The sequence below is a fragment of the Gossypium arboreum genome, chromosome 6 (assembly GCF_025698485.1).
Source record: "Gossypium arboreum isolate Shixiya-1 chromosome 6, ASM2569848v2, whole genome shotgun sequence".
NCBI lineage: Eukaryota > Viridiplantae > Streptophyta > Magnoliopsida > Malvales > Malvaceae > Gossypium > Gossypium arboreum.
In genome coordinates, this window is record NC_069075.1 from 246,668 (window position 1) to 262,810 (window position 16,143).

The 16,143-nt window shown below is 33.3% G+C and overlaps 4 protein-coding genes and 1 non-coding gene across 6 annotated transcripts; 3 read left to right on the top strand and 2 right to left on the bottom strand.

Annotated features, from left to right (window-relative positions):
• The first annotated feature begins 438 nt into the window (after nucleotides 1–438).
• Nucleotides 439–3,159, top strand: LOC108483335 (uncharacterized). Of its 2 annotated transcripts, none has more exons than XM_017786673.2 (6): nucleotides 439–674; nucleotides 927–1,347; nucleotides 1,452–1,598; nucleotides 1,695–1,802; nucleotides 2,069–2,168; nucleotides 2,786–3,159. In XM_017786673.2, exons 2-5 carry the CDS (start codon nucleotides 993–995, stop codon nucleotides 2,071–2,073), a joined length of 615 nt encoding a protein of 204 aa, XP_017642162.1. In that variant the 5' UTR covers nucleotides 439–674; nucleotides 927–992; the 3' UTR covers nucleotides 2,074–2,168; nucleotides 2,786–3,159. The 2 variants fall into 2 exon arrangements, with proteins under 2 accessions (XP_017642162.1, XP_017642163.1); XM_017786674.2 differs by having other exon boundaries at nucleotides 2,069–2,157.
• A 1,256-nt stretch (nucleotides 3,160–4,415) lies between these two features.
• On the top strand, nucleotides 4,416–4,508 carry LOC128294616 (small nucleolar RNA SNORD96 family). Its single transcript, XR_008284924.1, has one exon. It is a non-coding gene; the product is annotated as a small nucleolar RNA SNORD96 family (small nucleolar RNA).
• A 669-nt stretch (nucleotides 4,509–5,177) lies between these two features.
• LOC108483334 (thymidine kinase-like) lies at nucleotides 5,178–7,849 on the bottom strand. Its single transcript, XM_017786672.2, has 4 exons — nucleotides 7,245–7,849; nucleotides 6,189–6,333; nucleotides 5,973–6,094; nucleotides 5,178–5,594 (listed from the first exon to the last, which is right to left on the bottom strand). Exons 1-4 carry the CDS (start codon nucleotides 7,571–7,573, stop codon nucleotides 5,339–5,341), a joined length of 852 nt encoding a protein of 283 aa, XP_017642161.1. The 5' UTR covers nucleotides 7,574–7,849; the 3' UTR covers nucleotides 5,178–5,338.
• A 2,012-nt stretch (nucleotides 7,850–9,861) lies between these two features.
• LOC108483333 (cytochrome b561 and DOMON domain-containing protein At5g47530-like) lies at nucleotides 9,862–12,782 on the top strand. The gene is made up of 3 exons (XM_017786670.2): nucleotides 9,862–10,637; nucleotides 11,364–11,618; nucleotides 12,282–12,782. The coding sequence occupies exons 1-3, from the start codon at nucleotides 10,011–10,013 to the stop codon at nucleotides 12,615–12,617; spliced, it is 1,218 nt and encodes a 405-aa protein (XP_017642159.1). The 5' UTR covers nucleotides 9,862–10,010; the 3' UTR covers nucleotides 12,618–12,782.
• A 614-nt stretch (nucleotides 12,783–13,396) lies between these two features.
• Nucleotides 13,397–16,054, bottom strand: LOC108480426 (uncharacterized). Its single transcript, XM_017783425.2, has 6 exons — nucleotides 15,367–16,054; nucleotides 14,726–14,837; nucleotides 14,475–14,646; nucleotides 14,216–14,403; nucleotides 13,794–13,951; nucleotides 13,397–13,696 (listed from the first exon to the last, which is right to left on the bottom strand). The coding sequence occupies exons 1-5, from the start codon at nucleotides 15,888–15,890 to the stop codon at nucleotides 13,826–13,828; spliced, it is 1,122 nt and encodes a 373-aa protein (XP_017638914.1). The 5' UTR covers nucleotides 15,891–16,054; the 3' UTR covers nucleotides 13,397–13,696; nucleotides 13,794–13,825.
• Between the last annotated feature and the right edge of the window lie 89 nt (nucleotides 16,055–16,143).

Sequence of the window (16,143 nt, forward strand, 5' to 3'; positions counted from 1 at the left end):
GCGCCTATGGAAGTCAAACACATACTGCCAACCAATACCATCGTTCCCTGTCATCCAAAAATATTAAGGGTAAATTTTACTTATAGTCACCCAAACTATGAAAATTTATAAAATCATAATTCAATTATTTATTTATTTTTGTTACCAGTAATTAAGTGGCTGACTTTGAATTAGGATAATGGTAATTTTAACATTTCAATATTTATATATTATGTCAAATTAGTTTTGATTTACTCTTAATATTTATCTATTGTGAAATTTGTTTCTTTTCAATTAACACTTAATGTAAAAAAAAAGTAAAATTGCGAAATAAAAGGGATCAAATTACATAATTTTTAAATGTTGAGGGCTAATGTTGTTAAAATAAATAATATTAGATAATTTAAATATTATATAATTAAAAATAAATTAAATTGACTCGAAATCAATTTGTAAAATAAATATTATTTTTTCCTAAAATCAAATTATCAAAATGAATAACCGGCTTTAATTTTACGAAGAAGGAACAGTTTCAATTCGCCCAAAATTATATTAAAAAAAGAGAAAAAAAAAAAGCACCGATTCGATCTCGTTTTCAGTTCTTACATTTACATTTACATTTGCCTTTGTCTATGATTTATTTGTTTATTTTCCAGATTTGTTGTTCTTCCTACGTTCAATTACACCGTCTCCAGGTTAGGGTTTTCCTCTTCATTTTTCATTACTGTTTTTATTTATTTATTTAAATTGTGATGGTTTTGATTTGAATGTGAGGAATATTCATTTATAAGATCAGAGAAGTTTGCAGCTTTTTATGGAAAAAAATCTGTTTAATCATTAGATTTAGCTTTTCCTTTTTCACGATTTTGAAATTGTTTTTATTTTATGTATAATTATTCTCATTGATTGCTTTTTTTTAAAAAAAAAATTTAATATTTGTTTTACAGGAAAATCTAGTGGATATTTTAATTAACTGACGATTGTGTTATTCAATCGAATTCTACTGTGAAACGATGATGGAAGAATTAACAAGCAGATCAGAGATACGAAAGGAGTTAGAGAGGGAACGCCGTCGTTTAAGGGATAGGCAAAGAAGGCAATCAATGAGCCTTGAGGAAAAAGAAAAGCATTTAGCCAGACGTCGAAGGAACTATCAATTGCGAAGACAAAGAGCCGAAATGGCTCGATTAAACCCTCCTATGTCACCAATTCAATTACCTTTAAGTAATGCTTTAACTTGTGTTTCGGTTTCGGATGTTAGTCCTCAGTGTAATGCTGATGTTGCTGTTGCTGCTGATGCTGATGCTTTTCTAAGAACGGATCACGGACAACAAGAAAGACTGATGCTTGATACAGGAAACGCCCACAGTCAGCCCCCCTTTAACATTACCATTAATGTTAACTTCAAAAAGGAAATAAAACACAGTGTGATTATGTTCTTACTAGTTCATTGTTATGGTTTACTTCAACAGGTTTGGATATCCCTGCTCATAAGTTAGCTATTTTACCTGGAAAGGTACGTTTGAATCGCATAAAACATCTGGCTCGAGCAATAAATGATCCTGTTGGTGATGGGGTTTCAATTGGTGGGCTGATGAAGGAAAATGGAACTTCCAATTGTAAGTTTAAAAATTCATATCACTTTATATTACCAGTTATTAATGAACTACTCAAATTTCGGATTATGTGTTTGTATATAAAAAAATGGTATTCAGGTTTAAGTTCAAAAGGATTGCGATTGAATCGTATTAAACGACTTGCTCGAACAACAAATCCTGCTGTGCAAGAGATTCTTAGTCAAAGCCATCAAAGCATAACAGAAGGTAAGAATGCGTATGCATATTCTTTAGTTTGTACCATATCACACGAAATCGATTGTTCTTTGCTGAAAGCGTTTGCTCTTAGAAAACCCAGATTCATAATGCAATCTCTAGAGCTGCTGCTATGTAACTTACAATTTAACACTCATAGAGTTTAAGCGATATTTGTAAGAAATTATCGTTTTTGATGGCATTCAGATAAACTAATAGTTGGTTCAACAGTAGTTTTCGGGAAGGATAATGACAAATTTTGCTATTGTTATGTTTAGGGTGAACATCTCTGGTCTGGTGTAACTATTGAAGAACATACAAATCAGTCATATACAATCCTGTTTTGGCTCCTCCCCAGATTCTTTCGGTATAAGATTTGTAAGTTTATTTACACTAGTTATTGATGAATGTACTTGAGAGGTCCCTTTATTATAGGGACATGATCAAATTAGTCCCTATACTATTAAATGGATTAATTTAATCCTTGTAGACTGTAGTATTAAAAAGAATCAAATAAGTCCAAATTGGAATACGGTTAACATTTCCTATTTGAACAGTATCATTTATTGTAGAGCAGAGCTCATATTTTTAAAGTTTTTATGGTTCCGTAAATGCAATTTTTTGTTTGGAGTTGAATTGCAATTGAAAAAAAAATAATTTTCAAGACAATTTTTTATACAGTAAATGTTAATTCCTACAATTTGGACTTATTTGATTCTTTTTAATAGTACACGGAATAATTTTATCCTGCCCCTATAATATAGGGACCTCCTATATTATATATCTTTTGGTTTCTCTTCCATAGTTGAGATTCTTTGGCTGTTGCCTTGTATATTACTTTTTGACATCGAAATGGATGAAACTGAAGTTCTTATCTAATGCTCATTATACAATGTATATTCAACCTAATAACAGATGACGATTATATGGGATTCGGTGACACTGGCATTTATCTAAACCCTTTTTTTCCGGCATTTTGTATGCTATGACTGCAGGATGTGGAGAAAAAGGATGACAGCCAAGGAAGATGATATTGCCAACTTGCTGTACATAATAAGGTCAGGGTAGTTTAGAATAGAATTTTGTGGTGATGAAAAGAGCCATATGCTAGGACTTGATTTTTTTAAAATGTGAAGGGGAGGGGTTTTTAACAAATATTTATGATATGATATGATATGATTTAGTCCCTCCCCACTAAAATTTTTAGTGACTTTTCTCATTCATTTGGATCAATCTTCAGTGCAATGACCTCTCTTGTTTTACCATCACTTGGATCAATCTATCCTACAAGTTTTGGTTTCTCATTTTTTATGTTTTTCATCGTTTATTATAGATCAAGTCAAGTTTATTTGATTATGATAAAAAAGAAGTAATTTGTTTAAATTTTAAATTTTGTCCTTGAATCTAACTCTTAGGGCTTGTTTGAGGGCTTATTTAATAACCCTTTGAAAAAATAATTATATCAAATATATAAATCCTCTTATTAGAAGCATTGAAAAATAAGTAAATTATAGATAACATTCTAGTATTATTCAAATAACAAATAAATCCATAATGTAAATTAATTAATTTTATTACTAGTTTGGGTATTGTTAAATTTTATGGTTTTTCTAAATATTTTATTTTTATATTCGAATTAAAATATATTGTTTAAAATTTAAACTTATCGGCAAATAACATAAAATACAATAAATTAAGGGTGTAAATATAATTTTTTTTTCAAAATTCAACATTTACATTTATTAAACAATGTGCTCCTATTCGTATTTAAGTGTGGTAACATATTATATACAAATTTTATAATTTGAATTTGGCTTTAAATAAATTCAATTTAGAAATTTAATATTTTATTTTCAACCCTTCAATTCCAAAGAGTTTAAATATAATAAAATTGGCCCAATAATTATAATGTTTTTCCTGCCTAGAATATAAGAAAAAAATTGATTATTTATATATCAGTTTTAATATAAATGAAATTTTAAGTATCTAAGTGAGAAAATTTATATAATTTGGAGCTAATTCTGTAATTAAGCCATTCTTAAAATTTAGCTTTGCAGTTACGAGTGTTAAAATTGTTGGGCCTTTAGTTGGGCCTTGATACTTTATGTTGCTATGCAAAAACCCTAGCATCAAAATCGAGTGGCGGCGAGCCACGCTATAAATTAACCTTAGAAACACCCATTTTACTACTCACAGCTCAATTCTTCCAAGCAGAGCTTCAAATCCGTCTTAAAATCCCTAATTAAATACTCTGAATATATTAATTTCTTTTTCTTATTTTTAGGTGTTCAATTTGATCTTATATATGGCGGAGGATTCAAAATCCTTATCTATAAAACCGGGGCAAACCGTATATTGTGTTTGTAAATCTCGAAGATAACGCCATAGAAAAAAGCTCGTCGACGTTGACGGTCCTTCCTCCGTGGAGCTCCTCCGTCGACGAGTTGTCTCATATTCCATCGCCTTGTGGAGCAGCGTCGCTGCTTTTACCTCTTGGGACTGGCCATGAGACGAACATTTATTACTTACGCTTCCTTTAGATCTCGCAATTATTTTTTCGATTTAATTAATTGTATTTATTTTCTCTGTGTGTATATATATTATTCCTTTGGATTTTTGAGAATGTGGCTGATGAGGAAAGCAATTTTAAAAACACCATCTTTCGGGACTGAATGGCTTTAAACAAAGCCTTGATGTTATTCTGCAATTCTGAGGCCTTTTCAAATTATAATGCTTTTTTCACTTAAATTCTTTTTTCTCACATTTAGCAGCAATGGTTTCGCTGGTTATATTAGGGTTTCGCGTATTAAATTTTGTTTTTTTTTTCGAATTACTGAAATTAAATGTCTTTTTAGAATTTATTTAAAGGGTTTTTTTTCCTATGAAAATGCCTTTTAGAAATTTTACTTGTTGGGTTCCCCCGACGTGTTGAGGAAGATAAATTGAGATATCGAACTTATGGTTGAGGAAGAGAATTTGGGAAATTGACAAGACGAAGAAAAATCGAAACTTGTTATTGTTGAGGAAGAAATTTAAGATAATGATAAGAATATAAAAATAAAAATATTTTGAGAAATTATTAATTGAAAATTTGAAAATTGATCGATAAAAATAATAAAATTTCAATAAAAACTATATATTTAAAATATCGTATAAAAAGCTTTATTTTTTATTTGTTTGAATAATGACTGATTTTTAAAATATTTATAAAAATAAAAAATAAAAATCATAAAACAAATTTCATAGTTTTTAAAGTAAATGAAAATTTTAAAATTAATATTAAATATGACTTTAGAAAAAAAAAACAATGAAGGAATTCAACTGAAAATTGAATTATCCGATCGACCGACCCAACCCACTCTCCCAAGGGAAATTGGTTCCTACAAGTTTGGTAAGGACAAGAAATCACATTTTCATTACAGAGAAATTAAAATGTCATGAAAGCTACATTAAGCAAATTCCCAAATTACATTTACATCCACAATACATAGATTGTTACCAATTACCCTTTTTTTAAAGGGCCACATAAACATGGATAATCAAAAGAACTATGTGCAAGTCCCACATTGAAGCTTCTTTGATTCCAACACACTTCTTGCAGCTCCAATCACTACTTGCCCGTCCACATAGTGCTGTCGGCATACCGGCATGTAAACTTCGGCTCCACCGATCAACTCCGTTTCTGTCTCATCGGTCTTCCTTAAGGTAAAGAAAGCTCGTTTTCCGCAAAGTTCACATTGAGCCGTTAACTTTGTCACGGAGTTAGCAAGGGGAATGATATTGAGCACTGATCCAAAGCTCCTTCTGCTTGCAAGAATTGGGTTTAAATCATAAGAGGATGGGTAAAAAAATACTATGTAAGTCCTTGTATTAGCAGTCGGATTGCATTTTGCCTTTTCTATTCAGGAAATGGACAAATTAATTTTTATACATGTATATTAACATGAGATACATATGGCACGTTACATGTCACTATTTGGTTATTCTATCAACTACGTCAATTTTTAATAAAATAAAAACTTTTAACAAAAAGGACCCGTTTGCTTTTTGATTTAATGTACATGAACTATGTAGGGGGAGTGAAATACAATTTGACACCTATGACAATAGCCTCCATAGTATTTTTATCTAAGATGGTGTTATATGAATGCATCTCGAAAACGGAAGCCGATAAAATAATACCTTAAATAGTCACCATCCAGCCCGGCTACTATCACGGTTTTGCCATCATGATCAGCAGCTTCACAGCAGAAGTCATAAAGGTCTTCGAAGAATTGAGCTTCGTCGATGCCAATGACATCAAGCTGTTACAAGCACTGGGTCAATTATGAGTAAATTTGACAATAAATACCCATATAGACCCATAACACTCGTGAAGCTCGGGGGAAAGATGCAAACCTGGTCATAAGCATCGGGGCCAATCTTTAGTCTGAATGATGATAAACTCGCTAATGCCCAACATGGTAGTTTCATGCCATCATGTGTCACAATTGAATCCAATCCATACCTTGTATCCTTGTTTGATTTTATTACAGCCACAGTTCTGCTTAGCCAAATATAAAGATAGACAGGTTAAACAAGACAAGAGTCTAACAAGAAAACAAAGTAGAGATCATTGCATCAAAAGCGCAAACGACAAGCCATGTGACCTCAACATAAGTTTGCTGAAGATAACTATCCAATGAATAAAACACGAACATTTACAAAGCAGGTACTTTTCAGCACCTACAATACAACCTACTGAAAGGTCACAAGGTCACCAAATTTATGTACATTTCTCAACTCACACAATGGCTTTGCTCGGTGTGAAGGACAGACAATTTGTTAGTAAAATGGTATTTGTTGAGGAGAGAGTCTTGGACCCCTAATGGAAGGTATTGTCCCTGTGGTGGGGTTTTGTCTCCTGTACACCGCGGAGAGTCAAAAGGGTTCAAAGAGTTAAGGGTCCAATCGGCTGCTGAACTTACAACATTTCAAAGACCTCTCGAGAGAGAGCCGACCCCTCAACAAGATTCATAACAACTTCCCTACATTGTAGCTTAACAATTACATTAACAAAATTGTGATATGAAGTTTTAGAAACTTTGACCAGCCCCTGTTTCTCAGCACAACATCAAAACAAAGAGTACTACAAAGGATTTTGGGATGCCTTTAAAACAGGGGCAAGTTTTATAACTCTTAATTTTGTACACACAATATCACTTCAGATATAGATTGATAACAAAACCAATTAACAACCATTTATGCAATGGATTATTCTCCCACTGAATATACAATGTTGCAAGAGAAGTGCATAAGTTGATAAGCCTGAAAGCTGGTTCATCACAGCAATTCTTTTTTTTTATCTAAACCATTAACTTATACACATTTAAATCCAGAATTTAACCCAACTCTATGGAACAAACAAAACCGCGAAAGGAATATAAGGGTTTTTTTTTTTTTTGAACTTTGAACCTGCCATTGTTGCTTTCAGCTTGGATTCGGTGGAGAAGAGTGGTAGTCTTGCCAGCAAACATGGGTCCGACGATGACGTGGACCTCACCGCATAGCGAAGAAGATTGGGGTGTCTCTATATGCGATTGTCGAATCGGGATTGAAAAAATCGGGGGTCTTGGCGAAGGCATTGAAGGGTTTACGTGGAGAAATTTGGGGTACGACACATTGGGGGTTTTTGAGGGTAAAGAGAAGAAGGCAAAAGGTTTGGTTTTGGGGAAATGAAGAGATAAGGTAGAAAAGGGAGGGAAAATTAGAGATTTCATGCTTGAAAGAGAAGTGGGTAACATTGATTTTTTGAGATATACTAAAAGGGGGGAAGATGGAGAGGCTCAACTCAAGGGCATTTGCATGTTGAAAAAGAGTGAAATTTGGCAAATGGCCCTTCCAATGAATAATTTTAGGGTTTAAGAGAGAATTAGGGTTTTAGCGTTGAAAGCGACATAGAGTCTGATTCTCCGCCCTAACCCTACGCTTTACGACAGCAGACTACCGCCGGCAGAAGCCTAAAGTACCGCTCAAAGGGTTTGGACCGGTTTATTAACCTCATAAAAATTAGACCCTGGACCCGTTCAAAATATAAGTTGGGTCAATTCTGGGTCCAACTTGCTCCCAAGTTTATTTTATTTTGAGATAAATGTCATGTTTAGTCCTTGTACTTTTACAAAATATTGTATTTGGTACTTAAACTATAAATTTGTGTTATTTAGTACTTGTATTTTTACAAAATATTCAATGCAGTACTTTGAAAATGTTTAATTTGATACTTGAACTATCAATTTGTGTATTATTTCATACATGCATTTTCATAAAATGTCCAATGTGGTACTTATACTTTTAAAATATTCATATAGGATCTAAACTATCAATATGCATATTATTATGATACCTAGAGCTAAAAACCTTAATAAATACTAAATTAATCAATGAAAATTCAACACGGAACTCAGCAATTAATTGTATATATGTATATATGATATGTTCAGTATTGTTGTAAGTCGAAGTTTTATCTCTTAACTCCATCAAAAATCGCAAAAAGTTCACCAGATGAAAATATGTCATCAAACCAAACCATGTATGGTATACAATCACTTAACCAGGAAATAATGATAATTTACCATCAGTAAAATTTAAATCCTAAACCATAAATAGTAAAAAAAAATCGAAATTACATTATTGAAAACATTAATTGTTGACTTAAGCACCCATCGAAGCAAACCAAAGATTATAAAAAATTAAAAAAATTACAAGGGTGGTTGAAGTGTCACAATCAATGGACGTTGGGTTGTACAAGGTTGATACGAAAAGCCATTCAACTCAGCTCATTAGGTCAAAAACACAGACACCCAACACCAATGCAAACATATGCAATGAATCTTGAAATTTTGGTCACCTCTTTTTTAGTAAATAACAAATGGACCCCTTAGATTGTTTGTGTTAGTCACAATCTCATCAACTTCAAGTTCTAGTTTCTTTTAGTTTAATTACAAGCATTAAGTCTTGGGGTAAAGTTGATGGGTTTCTTGACGTTTTGGAAATCCAAGCAATAAATAACATATATACAGAACTTCGAATGATTCATGCATGGTGTTTTAAAAAATGGTAGGTGAAATTCCGGAGAGACAACCAATAAAATTGTAGATTGTACTATAAAGGAGTCAAAGGGTGTTCCTGGTCCTGGATATAGTTGTACTGTATCCTAAGGAGGGATTATCACGTAGTGTCAAGTTTTGTGGTTTAACTACTGAATTCTGAATTGGTTTAACAAAGAGATTTAGTGAAATAAGAGAAATGGTTGGGGTGTTGGAGTGGGTGTCCCACTCGACCTACGATGACCGAAGTAGCTGGCTGATGGCATGGCCATGTGGTGCCACGATGTGGTGGTGCAGGTGAGGTTTGGTTAGGGTCGTTTTGACTCCCAACCCAGAAAAGCATCTCTAGAACCTTAGAATACCTAACCCACCGCCAACAAAAAGCCTGCACAATGCTTTTGACTCGTTTTAGATACACTCCAAATGTTTCAACTTACGATTGCCATTTAACCATTAATTAAACCCTCCACCCACCTACTTTGGGTTTTAATAATAAAAGTCTTAAGTCATTAAAAACATGAGAATCTTTTTAACCCCACTAACATCGAGATTATTATTAGAGAGGACGTAAGTTTGAGGACGTAAGTTTGAGTGTATTAAAGCATGTTATTCTCCCATTTAAGGGTTGGTATACACATTTTTATCCATGCTAGTCTCAGAATTTGATAGTTTTTCTCAATTTGATCGTTAAATTTAGATTCTATTAACGTGTGATAGTGTCACATTTTGAGATTGTATCGTGTTTCTTTGTATATATAATTGTAATTTTAGTTTTTATATTATTTTTAAAATTTTTAAGTGAGAATATGACACTTTAATAGAGTTTCACGTCTTCAGACCTAAAAGAAATCAAAATTTAAGGATCAAATTAAAAAAGTTTGCCGAAGTTTAAGGAATAATTATTGGTTTATCCCAAAACATATAATTGTTGTTGAAGTTTGGTAAGAGTGAAAACAGATGTTTCAAGGAAACTAGAACCCAATATATATAATTTCACATTCATTCATGTTCATCGACCGACATACCCTCCCTCTTATATTAACACCCCCCATTCCTGTTGGAGAAACACCATTAACACAAAGAAAACACCTTCACATCATCTATCAGAACCAAAATATTTCCCCATTGTATCACCATGGGAGGAGGACGACCACTAACCCTAAAGCTCACTTTATCACTTTCTCTCATTACATGCTTCCTTTTATCATCATCCTACGGTCAAAACTGTGCCAAGCATTCATTTCCCAACAACCGTGTCTTCAAAACATGTTCTGATCTTCCTGTTTTGAACTCATTTCTTCATTTCAACTATGATACTTCATCAAGCAAGCTCGAAATAGCATACAGGCATAGTGGAATCGGATCATCTAGATGGGTTGCATGGGCTATAAACCCGACATCAACAGGTATGGTCGGGTCACAAGCACTTGTTGCTTATCAACAAACAAATGGTACTATGAGGGTTTATACATCGCCTATTACACAGTACCAAACACAGTTACAAGAAGGTGAGTTGAGTTTCAATGTCTCTGATCTGTCTGCAAGTTATGAAAACGATGAGATTATTATATTTGCGACTTTGGGTCTTTCGAACAATGGTACCATGTTGAATCAAGTTTGGCAAGAAGGGGGTCTTAATGGAAATATCCCACAAATGCATGTTACTTCTGGTGCTAATGTTCAATCCATGGGTACTTTGAATTTGGTTTCTGGTGAGGCTGGAACAAGTAATGGTGGTGGTTCAAAGCTTAAAAAGAGAAACGTAAGTGAATGGCTTTAATTTTTTCCTCAATTTTAGTCCTCAATATTTACATCTTTTATCAATTTAATCTTTATTTTTTTAGATAAATTTGACCAAAAGAGTTAAAATTGTAGTTTTCTAACAAAAATACCGGTTAAAATTTTAAATTTTTAAGGGTAAACTGCATTAGTAGTCACTTTTTTTTATCATCCAATTATTAAAGGTTATAAAATAGTCACTTAACTATTTAATTTTATTTTTTCACCTAATAATATTAATTTTCACTTTTACGTTAGCCGTTAGTGATCTAAAAAGATAAAATTAAATAGTTAAATGATTATTTTGTAATTTTTATAATTAAGTGATCTATATTGTAATTTACCTAAATTTTAAACATAGTAGCCCACATAGCAATCCACATTTACTTCATACCATGGTTTTTTTTTAATTATGAACTTTTTTATAATTTCTTTTTAAATTTTGATTTTTTTATTTTTATAGTTTTTAATTTATTTTTTGACGTAACACATAAGATTATTAGTGGATTGCCATTTAGCTGTCATATAAACCTTGATAAAAATTAATGTTTTAATCAATATTTATTTTAAATATATTATTTGAATATTTCTTTTTACAAAATTAACTAAAATAATAATAAAAGTTAAATTAATAAAAAATGTAAATATTAACAACTCCATTTAATATATGCCTTTTTTTCAAATTGTAAACATGATGAAAATATTACAGATACATGGAGTGTTGAACACAGTGAGTTGGGGTATATTGATGCCTATGGGTGCTATAATAGCAAGGTACTTGAAGGTATTCAAATCTGCTGATCCAGCTTGGTTTTATCTCCATGTTTTGTGTCAATTCTCGGCTTACGTCGTTGGGGTTGCTGGTTGGGGTACCGGTCTTAAACTCGGTAGCGAATCCGTCGGTATTCAATTTGATGCTCATAGAACTATTGGGATTATCCTTTTCAGCCTCGGAACACTTCAGGTAAACACATATATATAATGGTAAAAATTAATTTTTTTTTATGATTTTCGAGTTAATTGAATCTAGTTATTCAAATTATTTGGTTGTTTCGAATCAATTCGAATAAGTAATTCAGTTTTTCTAGTTTGAGTTGAGGTGAATTCTACCACTTGAATAATTCGAATAACTCTAATAACAAATTGATGTAAATATCATTGGATAACAATTTTGAAAATGTGCAAATTGGTCCTTCTCAAAAATCCAAAATTTATAATATATATAAACTCAAAAAATTATTAAATAAATTAAATATATATGCTAGCAAGATTTTAATATATCCAATTTATTTTTTTAATTTAACTCGAATAAATTTATTTGACTTGACTCAACTTGAAATTTTTTGAATCTAATTATGATAATAAAATTGGACTTGTCAATATAATTAACTTGAATTTTTTTCGCAATTTGACTCGATTTGATTGAATGTTGACCCTTACTCTTAATCTATTGCTTGACTCTCCAAATGGAAAATTGCTATTTTAGTTTCCTATAAAAATGATTGATTTATGGTAAAATTATATTTTAGTCCTCTAAAAATATATTTTTTTTAATTCACCCCTGATAACTATAATTAACAGAAAGTATTGGGTTTTTTTTTTTTTTTTTTTTTTTGGGAAATTTTAGGTATTTGCATTGCTTGTAAGGCCAAAACCAGAGCATAAATACAGATTGTACTGGAATATATATCATCATTTGGTGGGATACACAGTGATAATCCTCAGTGTGATCAACATATTCAAAGGATTCGACATACTGGAACCTGAGAAGAAATGGAAGCATGCTTACATTGGTGTCATCGTGGCTTTGGCATCTTCTGCTGTCTTGTTGGAAGCTTATACATGGTTCGTCGCAATAAGGAGGAAAAGGTCGGAAAGTGAAGGGAAACTGCCGTATGGCGGCGTTAATGGTGGTGAACGAAATGGGGTGTACGGCCATGGTGTTAGGACACAGCAGGCATGATGTTGGATCCTCTGCTGTTATTATTATTATTTATGTACGTATGAGATTTTCAGAGAGAATTTAGAATTAGAGACTTATTATTCTTTTGATACTCTTGTAATAGTTTGCTTTCTATTTTATTCTACATTACCTCTTCAGATCCTCTCAGTTTAAAGTTTGAGCAAATTGGTCCCTCTCAAGAGTAATTTAATTTCTGTCAATTTTGAAAGGAAAATTAATAACAAAGTTGCTGTTTTCCATCCATCTTACATAATATCAATTGGTGTAATAATTAATTTGACCTCAACTTTTATATATTTTATTAATTTAGTCCTGATTCTAACAAATTAAACTAATTTAGCTCTCAATATTTACATATTTTGTCAAATCTTGATTCTAAAAAATTTAAAAAGAATATATGAAATTCTATCATTTTTGAGGGCTAAACTATAATTTTACTATATAATAACTTAAAATTTTAATTTAATCATTTTGAAAATATATAAGTTAATACAATGGTGAAATTGCATTTTAACTCTCATAAAATATATAACTTAATATCAGCCCCACTAAAAAAAAAATTCTAACTTCGCCCCCTACAATCCAACCCTTTTTGATAGTTTTCTAATATTTATATTATAGTCCTTGCCTATATTGACAGCTGATGAAATATCCTGCATATATATTCTTTGCCTAAATTGGTGAACTTGCAGCCACCAGAAAGAAAAACACAAAGCAAGCTGAATTTAGAGCCAACACTTAGAAACTATGTAACTGGATGCAGATGCAGAATAAAGTCATTGTAATAAGTTAAACCAGCTTGTATTTCCATTACAACTTCAGTTTAGTTTTGAGGTTAGCATCGGAAAAGACGGTTCTATGACAAAATAAACAAGTACATCTAGATGGTTCCGGGGCTAACGGCATAACTACAAAATATCCTTGCCAACGTAAGCCCCATCCTACATTTTCATTTCGACCATACACAAGCAAACTAGCTTTAAAGCTTTCGAATCTAAAGAACTCCAATGCACAAAAAGAACCAACATAACAAAAGAACCGAGTACAAAAGAGAAAAGGGTCGTCACTATTTGTTCTACCTGCGAGAAACAAGTTCGGGAATTAATGGCAGAATGATATTAAAAGGGCTTGCATCGCATTCTATGATAATGAACTTATTCGAGCGTTGATACTAACCAGTTAAAACTAGCAGATATATATCAGAGATCTTAAGACTGCTTAAATAAATGATGTCGTAGTAGCGTCTCCCGTACGCCCACCACCGATATGCTTTCGCATCCAAGAAGCTCACGAAGATTGGCATCACACAATACCACCATTGAATTCGACGGATCCTATAAATATGCAGTTGAAACATGAGAAGAAGAAAAATCAATCTCGGGTAGAAGTACAGTCAGTTTTTAACGGATAAGAATTTTAACAAAAAGGACCAGCTTGCTTTTTGATCTAACATATAGGGGCTAATTGGCTCATTTTTTGAGTAAAGGGAGCAAAATGCAACCTGACCCTAATATAGGATCTTCCATGGGAATTTTACCCTCAATCATGGCCACGATAACCAATCAAGAGATGCACAAACTTAAGTACAAGCCACATACCTCCAAATGATTAGCCTTTATGTACTCCCAAACACGATTTTCTGCCTCGGTTGCTAGCATTTCTCTTCCTCCAGTACCCAAAAACTTGGCAAGCGCCTCGGATATTATTACAGGTTTGGGCCCTGGTTCAACACCTTCAGTGGTGGACTCGACTTTTACCTTCCCTTTTCTAGTTTGACTTGATTCCTCTGCAAAGATTAGCAAAATTATTAACTGACTCGTCATAGAAAAAAAACATATTGCAGATATCTAAACATACTTGAAGGATCGAGGGGGGTAATATGTTTTGCCAGCAGCTTGTTCATCTTGAACATATCAGTGCAGTCTGTCTCAAACACCACACGTAAGGCATCATCGCAAATGATCTTTCTCTTGTTACTCGGATCTTGCAGGCTGTTTTTTCTTATATATGCCCATAGCTGCTTGACAATCTAAATCAAACAATACATGTAAGAATAGCGACATTCAGACATTAAAACTAAATTCTGTAATAAAGTTGGAGAAACCAACCTCAGTCCTCGGCAAAGCTGGCTCGCCGACAATGGCTTGAAGTGCCGGTGAAACACTACACACTTTGTTCAAACCCCCTGATCCACCTCTTCTTTTAGGTCCAACTGGAGCACTGCGATTACAATATCGAAAAGAAAGACGAATACGTTAGTTACCGATTAAGCTTAATCGACATTCCTGAAGAAACATTAAGGGCCGCAATCAAATTCACATCATGATGCATGGAAGATTAGTAAAGCATACTAAAATTTAATAAATTGCACAGTAATTATCACCCCAGAGAACATAACCAACAACAAACCAGGATATTCAGCTAATATAAACCCTAATGTGCACCAAATCAGTACTATGAACTGGTAAAATTAGTAAAAATATTTTGGAATTTTCTCATTACCTTCATGGTAATATAAACCCTAAATCCCTAAAAAGGGGGGAGTTACACTAACAATCCTAAACTCTTGAGAAGGAAAACCCAAATTCAGTAGCACAAAACTTACAAAAAAAGGCTAACCTTTTCGTAAAAACAAAACAAAAACCCCAAAATCCTAATTAATAGACCCTAAAAAATCAACCTATTTTTTACATAACCCCACACGCAAAACCGTAAAATAGGACGAAGCATTGAGAAAAAGGCGGTAAACCTTTCTTTAGGGACTTCAGTAGTGGCAATGGTAGCGGCATTTTGAGTGAAAACTTCGGCTTTGGAGACAACCGGCTGAGGCTGCTGTAGCTGTTGAGGTTGCTGCTGGTGGTGATGGTGCTGGCGGTGGTGGGGGTGGTGCTGCTGCAATTGTGGCTGAAGCTGCGGCGGTGGTTGAGCTGTGAGAGGAGGATGTGGTTGACGGAAGTTGAGTTCATGAGAAGGGAATTGTGAGTGATGTTGAAGGGCAAAATGGGGAGGAAATTGGGGATGATGATGATGGGAAGTGAATTGAGGGTGGTGTTGGAGGTTAAAATGGTCTTTTGGAGTTGGCTGAGCTTGGGTTTGTGCTGGACGGAGGAGGAGGTTGATCTGGTCCCTAATGAAACCAGCTTTATGAGAAAGGTCAAGACCTAACCTGGCTTCAAGCTGTTGAACGACGCCGTTTAAGGTGGTGGCGACGCTAGGGTCCGATTGCCGGAGTAAGTTCTCCACACCTCTTGCTATTTCTTGGTCCGACACCATGGTTTTCTTTCATATAATAACGCAACCTTTTTAACTGAGACCAAACCAACCGAAAAAAAAAAACAAACAAACGTTTCTCTCTTCTCTGTTTGTCTCTATCTCTCTCCAACTGCTCTGTCTTTCTCTATTCTCTCTCTCTTTATATTTCTTAAAATGACCAAAATCTCCTTCCTTCTCTACTTTTTGTTTAAATTTATATGAAAAGACGCTCCTGCCCTTCATGATAGACGCTTTGAAGTGTTAAGACGGGTAA